This window comes from Patagioenas fasciata, chromosome 9 (genome assembly GCF_037038585.1).
Source record: "Patagioenas fasciata isolate bPatFas1 chromosome 9, bPatFas1.hap1, whole genome shotgun sequence".
Classification (NCBI taxonomy): domain Eukaryota; kingdom Metazoa; phylum Chordata; class Aves; order Columbiformes; family Columbidae; genus Patagioenas; species Patagioenas fasciata.
Window position 1 is genome coordinate 18178702 of NC_092528.1, and position 16216 is coordinate 18194917.

The 16216-nt window shown below is 38.0% G+C and overlaps 1 protein-coding gene across 18 annotated transcripts in view; it reads right to left on the bottom strand.

Annotated features, from left to right (window-relative positions):
* Nucleotides 1-16216, bottom strand: part of DLG1 (discs large MAGUK scaffold protein 1) — a 151624-nt gene that overhangs the window by 23511 nt on the left and 111897 nt on the right. For all 18 annotated transcript variants that reach the window (XM_071812544.1, XM_071812543.1, XM_071812542.1 and 15 more), the window contains 3 exons: nt 15508-15610; nt 4440-4554; nt 248-424 (listed from right to left, as the gene is read on the bottom strand). In XM_071812544.1, the coding sequence (XP_071668645.1) occupies nt 248-424; nt 4440-4554; nt 15508-15610 (395 nt within the window). The remainder of the gene's footprint in view (nt 1-247; nt 425-4439; nt 4555-15507; nt 15611-16216) is intronic.

A 16216-nucleotide genomic window follows, 5' to 3' on the forward strand; every position in this document is an offset into this window, starting at 1 on the left:
AACTTGCTTACATTGAGAACAGAGATGGACTTGGACCACCTTTATCAACCTCAGTATGCTACTTCTAGGGCTAAATAGGATTCTGACAAAATTCTCATGGAATTAGTCAGAATCCCACTACAATACAAGAAGTGGCTGATGTGGTACAGAACTACCAACAAAGAGCGAAGCTTATGCAATATATGTATTAACCATATCAGATGTTTAATAGTAGACACCTCAAAGTCAGTAAAATAGCATGACATACCTGCGTTTGCTTGGGATAACTCCAATTTCATCACTTTCTCCATCTGGAGTTACCTGCCGTGCTTGCCACCATTCATCATCAGAAGCATTAATGACATGGAGGATATCGCCAAATTTGAAGTTCAGTCCTTGACTTGGAAGGCCACTATCTTTAGTCTTGTCATAATCAAAAAGAGCTCTGCATTTAAAGGAAAAAAAAAATAAACATAGAAAAAGCAAGAAATAAACCAGAGGAGAATGAACAGCACTGAATATGAAGCTGCCTGTGTTTTCAGAAGTGACCGCACCATCCTGACAGCCACGTAAAACAAGAATGCTGAACGCTTTCTCTCTCATGCGCATGTACACACACTGAGAATATACAGCCCAGTATTCACGCACACGTTTAGAAGTTTTAACAAATGAGAACAAACTTTGCCCAGAACAGAACACCAGTGCTTTGCAAAAGGTCCACAGAAGATGCCTCCTGCAATTCAATAAGCACTTTGCACAGAGCACTTACATGTCAGTCTAGAGAAAAAAGGAAAGTATTTGAAGCATACAGGACTGTTTAAACTTCTGTAATGCGCATTGCTTTAGAGCAAGTTACAAGTTGGATTGATGTTAAATAAAAAGCACTGTCTTTCAAGTAAAAGTTGATTTTAGACTGATACCAAATCCATCCCAACCTTCGGAAAGCAGCAACAACAGAAACACCAGGAACTGGTAACGATCAAATGAGTGAGCCACAAAGCAACTAGAATTAACAAAAACCTCTTTTGATTCCAACATGGCTTTTCCTGTATGTCTCCAAGGTATCATATGAGAAATCATTTCACACCCAAGATTAAATATTTACCTAAAGACTAGTATATAAAAATATCTCTTTTTTTTAACTCTATGGAGATTTTTCATACAGATTAACAATGCCATGTATACCTTTAGTTAGTGTAAGTTATGAACACTTACTTAAAAAGAAATTGGGTACTCATGATCAACTACTGCTTTGAATGCAACCTCATGATATTTATTGTAAAGTGCTATTCCAACAAGCCATAGAAATCCTTTACAGAGAAAGCATCAAGTTTTCCCTTTTATTTAACCTTGTATTACTCAGCAATTAACAGCACTATGGAAAGGTAACTTGGTTCCTTCATTTACAAGCCTACAGAAACTGAAGTTTCATGTTTCGTGAGGGCTTATGCTTCAAAGTCAAAAATACAATGGCTGTGGTAACAGCATCAAATATTCCAGACTGTCTTTTTACTTGGCCACACTCATTACTTTCAATATTGTAGGTTCTTGATCAAGTTTTACTGAAGCATTTCTTGTTTTACGGTGTTCTTGTAAACAAGGAATGGGCAATTCTTGCAGCAAAAGCATCTCCACACCTTATTTTAGAATGAATGAAGGGTAGCTTACAAAGGACGTTCTCTTTTTCTCCCTGGGTTTTTTGGGAAAGCTGCTTGAAACCAGATGTTTGAACTACCAGAATAACACAGGGATGTTTAAGCTCCTCCTGCAGGCAGGTCAACTTTCCAGGCCTGGTGCTAATGCCAGATCCTATTCTTCCAATTGATTTATTTAAAATTTACTAATGATTTCAAACTGTGAAATTTCTTCCACTTGGAGATGTAACCATTTTCTGCTCTTGTCCAAGCAGGAATCAGTGCCATTGTTTGAATTTGTGATGTATTACACTGGTCAGTAAAATGCACAGAGGTAAAAGTAATTTCTAGTTTCGAATTTTACACACATTGCACAAAGTGAGATCTGGCAGACAAGACGAGATAAATACATAACAAATTTATTGTGAAGATACCATAGAAACTCAATACCATTAAGGTATCTCACCTTTTCATATGTGCTTTTTGAACACATACATACAGTTCAGATGCAAGAAAAGAAACATCATATGGCAGAATCTCTTCTTAGAATAAAGATCAAAAGAAATAAGGCAAAAGTAAGAGAAGGCCATAAAATCAGTACATCTTAACTAGTCGGAGGAGAGAGAGAATTAGATGTGCAAATGAAGAGTTAGGTGCTGCTGCACTGCTATATTCGTATTGCCCTCCAAAGACTGTTTGTTATACTGCTATTCAGCATATACTGATAGACACACAATTAAGAAAAATATACCATTTTACTTCAAATTGCAATTTCAGGCAAACACAATTGTCTTTTCCTTAACATTACACAATATCCCCAAAATACTGTTTACAGGCAGACTATTCATAAAGAAATCAAGTTTCAGTGACAGGGACACAATGATGTATCTGGTAACTTCTCAAAATCATAGTAACAAAATAACAAAATCAGAGATGATTATTTTTAGAGTATTTTTAGTCGATATGTTTTCTACAACATTTTACTGTTGGTTTTACCATTCAAATCAGCATTACATTATATAATTGTAATCCTTTAAGGCATATGCAAACCCAAATATTACAGAAAAAAGCTAACTTCAGTTGCTAAAACTGGCTTTGAATTGGTACATTTGGAAGTACAGAATGATCATACCACAGTGACTTATTATAAGAGATAAGCCGGATAACTTAACATGTTCTGTCAGTATCTAGCAATATGTGAAAAGATTCATAAAACTTACTTCAGTGAGGTCAAAATTAAATCACAAACCAGACAGAACAGATGTGAACCCATCCTGTGAATATCAAGTTGCCTACCAGTCTTCGACATCTTTTGGTGTGCTGACAGGAGCAGATCTCAGCCGCCCCAGCAGCACCCTCTGTTAGGACGTGTGGGTGGAAAAGCACTTTTCCTGAAGAATTTTTGAATTTTAGATTTTTGTTCTGACTTCTGACAAAGCTGACTATCAAGTCTCAAAAACCTTTCTTGGAGAGTGAACCATCAGTCTCCACGAGGCTTCTGCCAACAACCCAAAGACGGTATTTTCTGCAGCAGCTGGCAAAGTCAGGAGCTCAACCTCAATCATTTACTGATCACAACTTCCACCAGTGGAATAAAAACTACCCAAACAAAATATTTGTCAGTGGATTAAAAAAATCAGACCAACGTGTGAACATAAGCATAAGAGGTTTAGAGCCTAATCAGGCTATAGCTAACCAAGCAAAATAAAAGCATTTAGTTATATGATGAGGGCTAAAGCAATGAATCTTGGGATTATGGAAAGGAAGACAATCTCATCATAATATCCACATGTCCACCTTCACGTATAAAATTCTAAGACATGGATAACTGCGGTATCAAGCACTTATCCTTAGTATTTAAAGTATTTATCCTTAGAGATTTAAATTTTGATGCCCTTAAAACACTTAAGGGAAAAAAAAAAAAATAACAAAAAAACTCCAAACCACCTAAAACCAAAAAACAAACCACACTGAACCAACAAGATCAGCTTTGCAAAACCAGAATCCAGATAAAGCTACTAAAGTAATAGGTCCAAAGAGACAGTCAATCTAAACAGAAGCCCTGTACAAGTGATTTGCTACATTTGTTTCAAAGCCTTCAGAAATAGTCTATTAGCCTATGTTAACTGATGCAGGACTCAGCGGTCACCTTCATGAGCTGCACCTTGCCACAGCTGCCCAGTGAAACCACATATTTTGAATAACTCCTTCATGCTCTATTTCCACATCCTTTTAGCCTCCTTTCTGTTTAATTCTCTATAAATAAATTAATGAAGAATATTCGGCTCATTTGCTTTGATGCATTTGCTCTCTTGGTTACCATGGAAAATATTCTATAACAAAATGCTACCGGATACAGAAACGAGATTTCTTAATACGAGCTGAGAATGCGACTAAAGTAAGCTGAAGGAAATAGGAGGGGAATCTGTCAAAGCTTAAGTAAAAGGAGACTATAAATTTGAACTCAAGAACTGAACAAGGGAGAACACAAGGACTGCTGCCACTAAACAAACTGAAGTTGTTAAGACTTCACATACGCTGACTTAATAAACAAATCTATGTTTCTGCTGAAGGATTACCATCTCGGAGGCAGGACAAAAAGCAAGCAACAGCACCACTCTTCAAAGTTCATACAGGGTTCTCAGGGCTAGTACTTTTTCAGCTATATTACATTAATCAATCTAAATTAAGCTTTATTTTTAATAGGCTTTGCATATAAACGTCAATTTGTTACATTCAATAATGAGTAAATAATTTTAGAAAAAACCAAACACAAATACCAGGTCTACAGAAACGCACCAGCAATACTGTGAAAAAGATGATTACCTGACATAGAGGGATCTCTTCTGGCTGGTTCGCAAAGATCCTGATCCTGAACTAATGCTACTGTTCATCATCTGTTCCCGTAAATCATGAATTTTAGCTTCAAACCGACTATACTCTGTAAGAAAGGGAGGCATTACAATTAATTTACCCTAAACTTCAGCCATTAAACTTCTCATAAACGACTGAAAACCTCAGAGAATAACCATTTGTTACAGCTTTTTTAATACAAGGAAAAAAAACTCTCAAACCACAACATTTAAGTACTGTGTTTGGTAATTAAAAGCTATGCAAGGTTTAATGTTTATCAATATTAACTGAAACAAAATTTGAAATAACTGAGATTTAGCAAAGCAAATAAACTGAAGCAAATAGCCATTATACTTAAAAATTTAATGGTCTTAATCTATAGCCCACAGTAACTCTTTTTTTCTAATTAAAACAAGCATTTCTACTAACAATTATCATTTTATACTAATAAAAAGACTGATACAGATTAAGTTTTAACACATGACAAAAAAGCCTCTCAGAACATGCATCTGAAACACATATCTTTATAATTAAGAACTATAATGTTAAGAAATGTGAAATGAAAAGTGTCTGAAAAAACCCAATATTGAACAGATATTTTAAAATTACCAGACTTGAATTAGATGAAGAATTTAGCACTATAAGGTGGAAAATATACAAAACATTTTCTGGATAAGACGATGTTCCCATGGGAGCTCAGGAAAGGACAAAAACCACAATCCAGAATTCTGACATGAATGTCAATCCACTTGCAAACAGCATTAGAGATTCCAACCACTGCTACGGAATTATGTACAATGTTAATCCTGGAAAAAGGGATTGTGTTCTTAAGCAGCACTGTGTACTAATAAAAGTAAGCTAAATGCAGTTGTTTTTAGCTACAAAGGCAGACAGTAAAATAGCAATAGGCTCCTGAGAACAAAGATCTCCTGAAGCGAGGTACTTACATACTGTTGGCATACAACAACTCAAAACAACTAAGTTTTCCCTTCAGTGGAATAGTTTGGACTTCGGGATCAACAGATGCACTTGTAAAACGCTCCCAGTTACAAGACAGTTCTGCAGCCGCCACCCTGGCCAGCAGTTCACATGGTGCCGGACGATAACCCCGGGACACGGGAGCCGTGGGACCCCGACACGCTGCTGGGCCCGGCTGCACCTGCACAGTCACCCGGAAATGCGGGACTGACAGGGAGGGCTCTGAACTGCAAAAATCCTCTCAAAAACTCTAAGGTTCCTTCAGTCATCTAAATACCATGAACGATTCATCATATTGTGCTCTGCTGCACTTTCTCCTGACACACTCAGACAGCACCAAGGCTTACGGAATAACCAGAGAGGTAAAAAAGTATTAAGTTACAGAAGATTCTGTGAATCAGTCTCTGGTGTATTGCTTGATTAATCAAGGTTACTATAAATCTGATGCTCCAGCAATATTAATTATAATTAACCACATCCAGATTACGACAACATGAACAGTCTCTTAAATAACCCTGACTTTTGTCCTTTAAACCCAAAAGCCAGCAGTTTTCAAGACAGCATCTTAGTTTTTAAAACAGCATCAAGTGCCTTTTTATAAATAAATTCTAGATCAAATAATTTCCCAGCACTAAATCAGACTGATGAGGTTGTTTGACAAGAGAAACAAAACCATTTATTTCCACCACTAATAGCAAAAGAATTTAAGATGACAGGATGGTAACCTCAGAGGAATAAGAGAAAACAGCAATTTAGTTTATCAGTACTCCTGGGCAAAAAGTGCTGAAAGAGCAACAGGGACATTTGCAGGAGTAAGAAGAAGAAGAATTTCTACTTAGAAAAAATTCCCGTCTTAGATACCAGTAAAGCAATAAAGGAAACTAAAGGGCTGGGACCAAAAAGGCTCTATATTCAAAAAGAAGGAGTGCCAAGAGATGTCCTATTTAGGAAAAGCTTAAACACTCCATACAGATGGAATCTGATGAGCTCCTTCGATATAGAGAAAGCTAAAATTTGAGTTATATTCCTCTTACAGGAAGTTTTTGGAGGAATAGGATGGAAAGAAATCTCAAAATCATTGGGTTCGGAGCTGAAAAGTAGACAGAATGTTGGTTTTTAAAGAAAAAAAGCTTGGTATTAGATACAGTGGTATTGAAACTAATGCTGGAAACAGAAAATAAGAAAACAGCAGGACTTTTCACAGCATCAGAAAAGCAGTGCTTGTTTGGAAGCCAAAGGATCAGCACCCATCCCCTCTCGACTAATTAAGCGTGGTTCAACTTCCAGTATTAAAAAGCGAAGCGTGAGCTCTGCTGATCTGTCTAGGAGTGGTTATATTTCTCTCTCTCTCTGATTAGGAAGATTTGGATATCAATCAACTGTCTTTAGCACCTTCAGTCTCTTACTAAGCTAAAGAACACTGATGCCATCTGGTAGTTTATGAGCCACAGACAAGCAGTTGCAGGCCAGCAGTCAGGATCCTGCCCACAGCTGCTCCATCTCACGTGCTCTACAAGAGGGGAACAAAGAGCCAACAGCTGGCAGCAGGACTGGAGACTCATTTCCGAGATGCACGTGTACCAAATGTGACCCACACAAAACGCAATTTTATTTGATTACAGAGCACCAAAAGCTACCTACACACCTCTGTGTTTTTCATCAGTCCCTGCAGTAATACCTCACTACTACTTAAACACACAGAAAACCAAACCCTCAAACAATTTACAGAGAAGTAGCATCAAATTTACACTAATGGAAGACTTCATTTAAGAATAAAACCAAAAGCAGGATCTGAGGTTATCACTTGTCTCTCACACTGACAAGAAAGCAGCTATTTAGGGACAGAAGTAGGCAAGCAGAGAGTGATACCTTTCCTTCAAGTTCTCTCCCATCCTCTGGTATTTTCAGTGTTTACAGAATTTCATCATATATTTAAATTACCTATGTCACAAAACTTATAATCACTAAATTCTCCCAAATGCTAGAGGAATGGTTTTCCTTCCAATTCCATTCTTTCTTACGGGGTATGCATAATACTACATACGTAGCGTGTGACAAAACTTATCATACTTTTTCCCCGGAATCACAGTGAACAGCACAATAAGTGTCCATATGGCTAAGTGTGAAAAAGCCATACAATGCACATATATATAGACATTAAAAAAAAAACAGCCACTTCAGCATTCCAGAAACTTGGAGCTGGAACAGGCACAGTGAACAAGATAACCAAGAAAGCAGAGTGCCCTTTTTATGAGGAAATTAAGAGCTTGGCTGAGAAGGAATATGATCAGTCCCTGGTCAAATGTGATTGAGGTAACCAAACAGAAAGGACACAAGCTATTTTAATGAAAAAGCAAGCTGACTTTAACCCAAACAGAGCAGGCTGGTCATAGGAACTCCTTCTACAAATACATTTGCAATTTCCACAGCCATCAAAACACTGAAATTCTAAACCAGTATTTTAATAAGAACTATGGTGGTTACAAGAAAGCCCTCCTCCTCCCCCCCCGCCCAAATACAAACCAAAACCACACAATACAAGCCCTCAATCCTTTCAGGTAAAGAGTTTGACCAGGATATGAAACCTGATCTAAATGCAACAGCAGTGAATGGGACTTGATTCAGGATCTCTTCTCAGGTTCTGAATTTTAGGAAAGCTGCTGATGCCATACGCCAAATAAAGGGTAACAGACACCAAGACTAACATGAAACGCAATAAAATAAGAACAGAAGAATAACGGAATCTCTTCCTGACTACAATTTTCTCAAAGTTCCCAATAAGTTTAGGGGAGAAGGGCAGGGGGAAGCAGTACCTGCTATCATAACATAGAGCTTGAGGAAGCACAAGCATCTGCTGCTTCAATTCATGGCATTTATCCAACAGTACCCCATCATCACCACAGAAAAAAAAACCAAAGCCTACTCCAGTCTATGCATAATCACTTTTTAAGAACATTGGATGGATACATCTGGGCTCAAGTTTAAACTTTAAAGTTATACTGGATAGGCAGATGGTGCAAAATGAGAATAAATGTGTTCTATGCCATGTCTGCATGTATTGCACAGCAACGAACAAAAAGGAGCAGGGGGCAGAGAGCAGGGGAGATGAGAGAAGACTGGGAAATCCTGGAAGATTCCTCTGCTCCCAAGCTCCTAAAGTGACTCTACCTAGAAAAATGGAATGTTTTCAATGTCAGTGTTTATTTTAACAGAAATAAAATCAGAGACCACAACAAGGGATGGAAAATTCAGCAAACAGCACAGAAGGAAAAGCAACTCTCAGAAGCATGGATGTGCATGCAGGGAACAGATGGCAGCACAGCACTGAGAAGCAGAGATTCTTACATATAATGAACCACAAAGAGCTGAAGAAGTTCACTTCAATAATAAAAAAAAACTACATCCCTTGCTTCCCTCTTCCCATCTGCCTGTGCGAAGCCCTCCTCTAGCAGGACCCATTGGATCTGTCAAACCAGGACTCCTGTGTTGACAATGTTATTTAACTACGATTTACATTATTTTCTCCACTTCCAGAACACTCTGTTTTCCTTTCCATGGTGACTCCAAACGAACTGAGAAACGGAGCCTGGTAGTAAGTGTGGATGGCCACCATCACACTGACCTTGCACTGACCACCCATTTCTTTCCAGTTCTAAGCTTGTGAGGCAGGACTGCCAGAGCATGCAGCTGACTGTGGGTATATTTAGGAGTACCAGTTGTGTACTACTACCATCCCTTGATTAACTATACTGGTATCTGATAAATTCATAGGTACCCTTCATGATGTGCACATCTTTTCTTGTTAGAGGCTGTAGTATACATTTCAGTTGGTACAGGAGGGTGTGAAGTACAGCATGTTCAAAACAACCACGCAAAAACATTAGCAAAGAGGGTACCCATTAAAACGTATGGGGCCACAATTAAAACACCATTTTTTAGCATATATTACTTAGCCTCAGTGCATGTTGGTTTATATTAACATGACCTGAGAGAGACCACAATGAATTTCACACGCTATTGGTGGTTTCCATGCGCTCCAATGTGTAATGAGCTTGTACCTCATTAATCGCTTGAAAGACTAGGCCACGAAATTTCAAAACAGATTAGAAAAACTGCATTTGTATTTAGTTAAGCACTCCTCCCTGAGCCTGCAAAACTTGGGAAGAGACCAGGTCCAGTCACTGCTGAGGTGAATTCACTAAAAATGTTGTTGAAGGTTTACCACGCAGTCACAACTTGAAGGCTGAACTGTTCTTAACGCAACAAAAACTATTTTATTTATTACATTAAAGAGCAGGAGTAAGGTTTTAAAGGATTAAAATGTGTAAGCCGCCTTATAGTGTCTATCTAGACTATATATAGTAGAACCCTTCTTTTAATCTTAATGGGCTCAATTTTAAAGGTACGTTAATTGACTAATCTGGATTACTTGCAAATGAGTAGAAGGTGGTAAAAAACAACTAGGAACAAAAGTCTGGAAGACCAGAGACCACATACCTCAAAACAGGGTAAACTTTCCTTTTTCAAAAAAACAAAAATTTAAGATTTTAAAGAATTTTTCATTTTACAAAATTGGGATGTACTCAGCCTTTAAACCACCTTTGGTTAAGACAATCCATGTTCTCAGCTAGAAAGTGAGGGAAGAAGTGAGGGAAGCTCATCCTCTTGATAGAAACCAAATACTGAAAACTAAGTTTTGTAAAAGCATTATTGGCTTCGAGCTACTCCAGCCGGACTTCCACAAATAGAAGATCTACAATATAATTCAATACAAATGCTCATAAAATAATCTCAGCTTACAACCATTAAAGTGCTACTATTTTCCAGAGCCTAGTTACAGTGTTTTAAATTCCACTAGAAAACAGTACATGGATGAAGTGTCACAAAAAGAAAAATTGACCAAATACCGGCCACAGAAAGGTAAGCTCTAACAAAGCTCTTCTTTCCCCCTCTTTTTTTTTTGTTTTAAACGCAAAGCTGTCATACTTGGATCTTATTTTCTGTAGATGAATATGTTCCTTCAAAACACAAAGCATACATGAAAATCTACCTAAAATCTGGCTACCAAAGTATAAGGTATCTTGATTGAACTACAAATCTTGAATACACTTTACAATGGAGAATAATTTATTTCCTTTAATAAAGTTGAAAGAAAAATGTGTGTTAACCACCTATATAAACAGAAGCAGAGGCTGTATAAAAAATACCTTAAAATCTCTTGAAGTTTTGGCTCCACCTTCTCCTAATCTTACACTGATCCACTCAATTACCTAAGAAAACACAGAGCTAATCTGATCACACAACCATTTTACTACTCTTTCAGAAAAATAAGTGAATATATAGAGATAGACTTGACCAGATGAATTACAAAGAGACACCAAGTGGATTCTAAATTCTAAATAACATGCAGCTGATAACTCTTATGAAAATAAAAGACTGCTGTACTAGTTAAAATTATGATTATTTGGGGTTTTTTGTACCTCAGGTAGATCCTTGAGAAATTAAAAACATCAAAGCCACAAGATTATTTTCTATCCAATTTCAAGCAAAGATATTTTCATATTTTTAATGTTTTTCTTCAGCTATTTATCCTGTTATTAAAGATTTAAATGCACTCAAGCTATAATACAGTTACAGTAGCCTACTGGCACCTCACAGCTTTTCAGAATAGCAGGATAACCTTTCAGAAATGAATTCTGCAGTAACACTTATTATCACGTCCTCAAAACACATTAAGAATGTTTCAGATGACCTTTTAATTTGAATGGACACAAGAACAGAAATGTCACTGTGAAATGAGGGCAGTGTAACCTCGGGACAGTCTGTGCTTCCCCCTTGCTGCTCCTCTCCTCACTACATCCCCTTCAAGCACGGAGACCTGTGTTTCTGTATTCCTGACACAGAGCACAAGCACAGTTCTGACCATCTCTGAATGCCCACTCCCAGGAGATGCACATATATCCAGGTTGCTTAGGGCTTCCTCTCATTCTGCCACACTAGTATCACGTTTTTTCCTTGTCAGCCTATACGTGTAGAGAGGCCAAAGAAAGGAGACAAGAGTGTGGCGCTAAGGTGTCTCTGCAGCACCAGGGAGCAACAAGAAAATGAAAATGGCTCATCAAAATGTTTTGGTATACTGGAGCAACATCACTTTATTTGAAACTGCAACAGGTACTTTGTTTCTAGTGAACTCACGGTAAAGCAAAATCCCTTTTTATTCACGAACACTGTCTTGAAAGGAGATAAAAATTTGCGGTACAAGTAGGGGAATAGGGAAAAGCTTCCAAATAAAGAGGAAAACGAGATCGACGTCCTGACTTTCCCCCCACACTCACTTCTACACGGTAAATCCTACTTCCCAAACTTCTGTTGTTCTATCATGGACCCCAACTCTGCAGCATCCAGCTCCAGCAGGTTCAAACCCAGCGACCTCTGCAACCAGGGAGATTTTGTGTACATACACGTGTCTGTGTATGTACTACACACGTACATACAAATACCACCCAAGAGGTGACTCCACAGTTGATGACGGCTCCTAGGAAAGTTGCAAGATAAAGCACAAAATCCACAGGGAGAAAGCAGAAGTCAATTGACTTCAGTTGTGGTAGCACAGAAGTGGTGCCTGATGCACGAGTCACTTTTGTAAAGTGGAAAATACCTTCACTTTCCCATTTGGCTTTTAGCTACCCCAAAGAGTGCTGCTAAATTACTGAAATTCGGTTCAGTACAATAGGAAATTTTGTAAGGCATCCCTCTGATTCGCTGAACCCTGCTGGAAACTAAATGAACGCCCAGAAGTATATTTTTAGGGATGAGGTTACATCTGTTTTCACCCAATTCTATAACCAAGGAACATTTCTGAGATTTAAGTGAACAGAAGCCAGTAGTTATGTAACTTGAGCCCAAATATAATAAAAGCAGTATCATTCAGCCATATTAGCCTAACCCAAGTCCAGTAATTAGTATCTGATAAACCACGCTGGCTAACTGGATTTGGAGAAAGAGGGAAAACGCAACACTTTCTAGGATAGAGCTTTTCCAACAATTAATTTTTCCACATCCTACTCAGGCTTTTCTATGAGAGAACTGCTTGCAAAAATCCTCTTTTCCAGGAATCCGAAGAGAAAGACAAATGGGGAATTTCTAATAGAACTAATGTGATAGGATGTAAAAACATAAATTAGTATTCCCCACCACATCTATGAACATACAAAGTGTCACATACAATTACAGGCAGTGAAGTGACCTGGTCCCAAGTGTCTTCCAAATGCTCCTATCATACTCAATCTATTTACTCAGTTATAACGAGCCCTGATGGATGTCTAGAATCTCCTTGATCTGTCCCAGCTGTCAGTATCTTTTACAAAATCGGGCCGGATTTGAAAATATAAATGAAATACATATGCAATACAAGCAGTTATAACAGAAGCTCTTAATCTTTATGAAGGCATTTGAGAAACAATAATTTTATGAACTCTTCATTTTAAATCTTAACCTTTTTTGAACGGCATAAACAGAAAAGATAATTATATGCATGTAAAGATAATTATACAAATATATATATATATGTATATTTATAGAATTTGCAACTCAAATGCATCGAGGTGGAAAAGAAGATCATCCACAGCTATAATTTAGGAAATGTGAGGATGATCAAAGAACATATGCACTTTTATCTAGCGCACTCAATGACATGGATGATATTTTCTATTTAGAAAGTTAAATCTCAGGCTGCCTTCCTATGATAATAAACAAAGAGTGACCTTTAAGGATATATTCTCTTTGCTAATCTCTAAGATATGAACAGTGAGTGTCTGATCAAATTTACCTCCCACATCAGACCTGAAAGAAGCTGACAGCTGGAAGAATGGAGGTTCTGTTCAACCTCGTGTCACAAGAAGTATGAAAAAGGTAAGCAGAGATGTCAAACAAAGTCAAACATTAGTAACTAGAGGTCTCTGAGGTAGGTTAACCATGTGTCAATTCACACTTCGCCTCCAAATTACAGTGGATCTTCATCTCCTGCTTACATGGTTCTTTCATGGCCCACTTCCAAAGGGTAGAGTATTCCCTAACATGCTTTAAAATAGCTTCACTCCAACTAGAGATTTTAAGGACTATTTCACAAAGAAAAACAGTCATGCAGCTCAAACATCTTAAAACAAAAAAACAACAACAAACAAATCCTTTCTTTGAATAATATGTCAGATGTCTGTCCATAATCTAGAATAATTCAACATCTCCCATGTGCATCCTCTCAAATAGGCCCTATAAACCTTTGAGAACTGCTCTCTCAATGCAGCTCGACTGCACACAGTCGTCTTCTCAATGCTTCAGTAGTCACGAAGGAAAGAGCACAACTCTAGGTTTGAAGTCTACAAGTGACAGTCGTTGAGAAATTTGTAAGAGGCAGCTTATGTCGCTCTGGGCAAACCTCTTGTGCAATGATTCAAAATCCCATCAGTCAGTCAAGCATCTTGATAGGTTTCAGGACAATAAGTTATCTGCTTGGACAAGCAGTAATGAAAAAAGCTGTTATCTCCAATGCAGGAAGGAGCAGGAACCACCCAAAAGGCTTAGTTATCTTGTTGTAAAAGGAAAATTCCAGCTTTCACAGTATGAAGGGATTCTTTTCTTTTTAAAGCCTGAACCCCAGAAAGAAGGGACTGAAAAACTGCTGCTTTTGCATGAAGTCTGGATACATTCTTTGGCAAGGAAACAAAAGTCCGTGTGCCCTGGGATATATTCTACCAGAGAAACATATGTTCTGCTACTAGGGGCCACATCTCAATATATTTTTCCTGGCAGAAGAAATAGTGACCAAGAATGTCCTCTCTGACCAAAAAAGAGGCCACATGCCAAAGAGGACAAGTCATGGGCAACTAAAAGCACAAGTTTTTATTTCTCACAAAGGTGAGGGATCCCTACTCAGGGAACAAGAAGATGTAACATTTTGACCCACCGGTCACAGCACTGAAGAGCTCAACAGGCCAAATGTGCGTCAATGAAAATATTTGACAATTCTGACACAAAGCCAAAGCAAATATTCCAGAACCAATGCTGACGCTACTGTTCTTACTGAAAGTCAGTCTCAGAGTGAGCACTTCTAGAAAACAAACCCTGGAACAGAGCAATGCACAGATTCAACATGTGAATGGGATGCACACCCTCTCAGACAACAAGGGCTGCACTGCAAGGGTTTGACCATGAACTAGTCACAAATCAATCACTTGGCCTTATTGCCAACAGAGTTCCTGGGTCAGAGGAGATCTCTGATGTTGATGTAGGTGAAGGGGGAGGCAAAGGGAATGCAAAAGCTAACATTTCAAAGGCTTGGGGAGGACAGGGTAAGAAAAACAAGACAGAAGAGAAGAAATAAAGAATGAAAAAAAGCGTGCTGCAATCAGTTACTGAAAAATTTCAGATAAAGGTAACAGTCCTGCTAGATGTCCAGACCCGATAAACACCTGCACTTACCCCTTGTCAGTACTCTTGAATGAACAGTTTAAGCAGACAAGTCACTGCAAGGAAGATTTAGTGATGGGTCTTCCAGTTTAGCAAAGCTGGAGAAAGCTGCTGATCATCATAGTAAGAGATCAAAATTGTCTTGTTATATATATAAACAGTAATATTTGGGTTTACAGAGTCCAGGTAAGCATATAATTTTATACTATTAATTTTTTAAAGCCTCAAATAGACAAAGGCATTCAAAATGTGCTGTAGAAATATAGGAGGACAAATGTGTTTATAGTGATGAGGCAATATTATTTGGTTTCTGAAAAACACACAAGGATGTTTAATCAGTATCAGCCGGAGCCTAATCTAGACCAGAAGAAAATGCTGGACAAACAGAAATACCCACTCAGTATAAAACAGAGGAATCAAAACCTGATGGTCTCCTTAGGTTATCTGAATCAACACAACAGAGAAGGAATCAGATCTTTTATTCTCCAAGTACTAAGGAAAATAAAACCACCATATTAAAGGGTGAAGACAACTGTGAAACACAAAAGCAACAGTGTGACATTTCTACCAAATTCTAACTGTATAAAGCAATCCTTACCTTCTGGACGGTACTGAGCTACTATAGTTACTGCTTGGCCTGCATTCTTCAGGGCGGCTGCTGCCTGCTCGTGGGTTGCTGCTTTTAGATCTACTCCATTTACCTACAAGTAATACAAAAAGGTTCTTCATCTAAATAAACATTTGTGTTTATCATCTCAGAACACAGTTTTCAGGCCATGTAAGTTTCCCCTGTTTCTAACGCTACCAGCTAGTTAATACAAAGATTACTGATCCTCACTGAAACACAAAGTCAATAAATCCCGTCTCACATATACTCTTAAGAAATCCTACAATCATCACAGCATATTACTTAGTGAATTCATATTCACTAGGTCAACTTTCTTAAGAGCTATTTTTTTCAATTTTTTTTAAGGAGACACCGACATCACTGTTTTCTGTAATGGTTGACCTCCCCTTTCTACAACATGGCTTCAGGGACCTCCTAAGGCAAAGTGTGCCCACAGACCACTATGTTTAACATCCAGTGCAAGACCACACCCTCCACAAAATTCTAACCTTGTTTTCAATGCAGCTTTAAAAATAGTGTCAGAAAAAAAATGAAGCTGAAATGTGTGTCACATTTTACACCAAAAGAATTTTTCATAGTTCAAACTAAAGGTGGACTTTAATATCAGCATTTTAATAACAGCAGAGCCAAAAGTATTTCTTCCTCTGAAATAACTACCAAATTACAATGCGAATGTCCA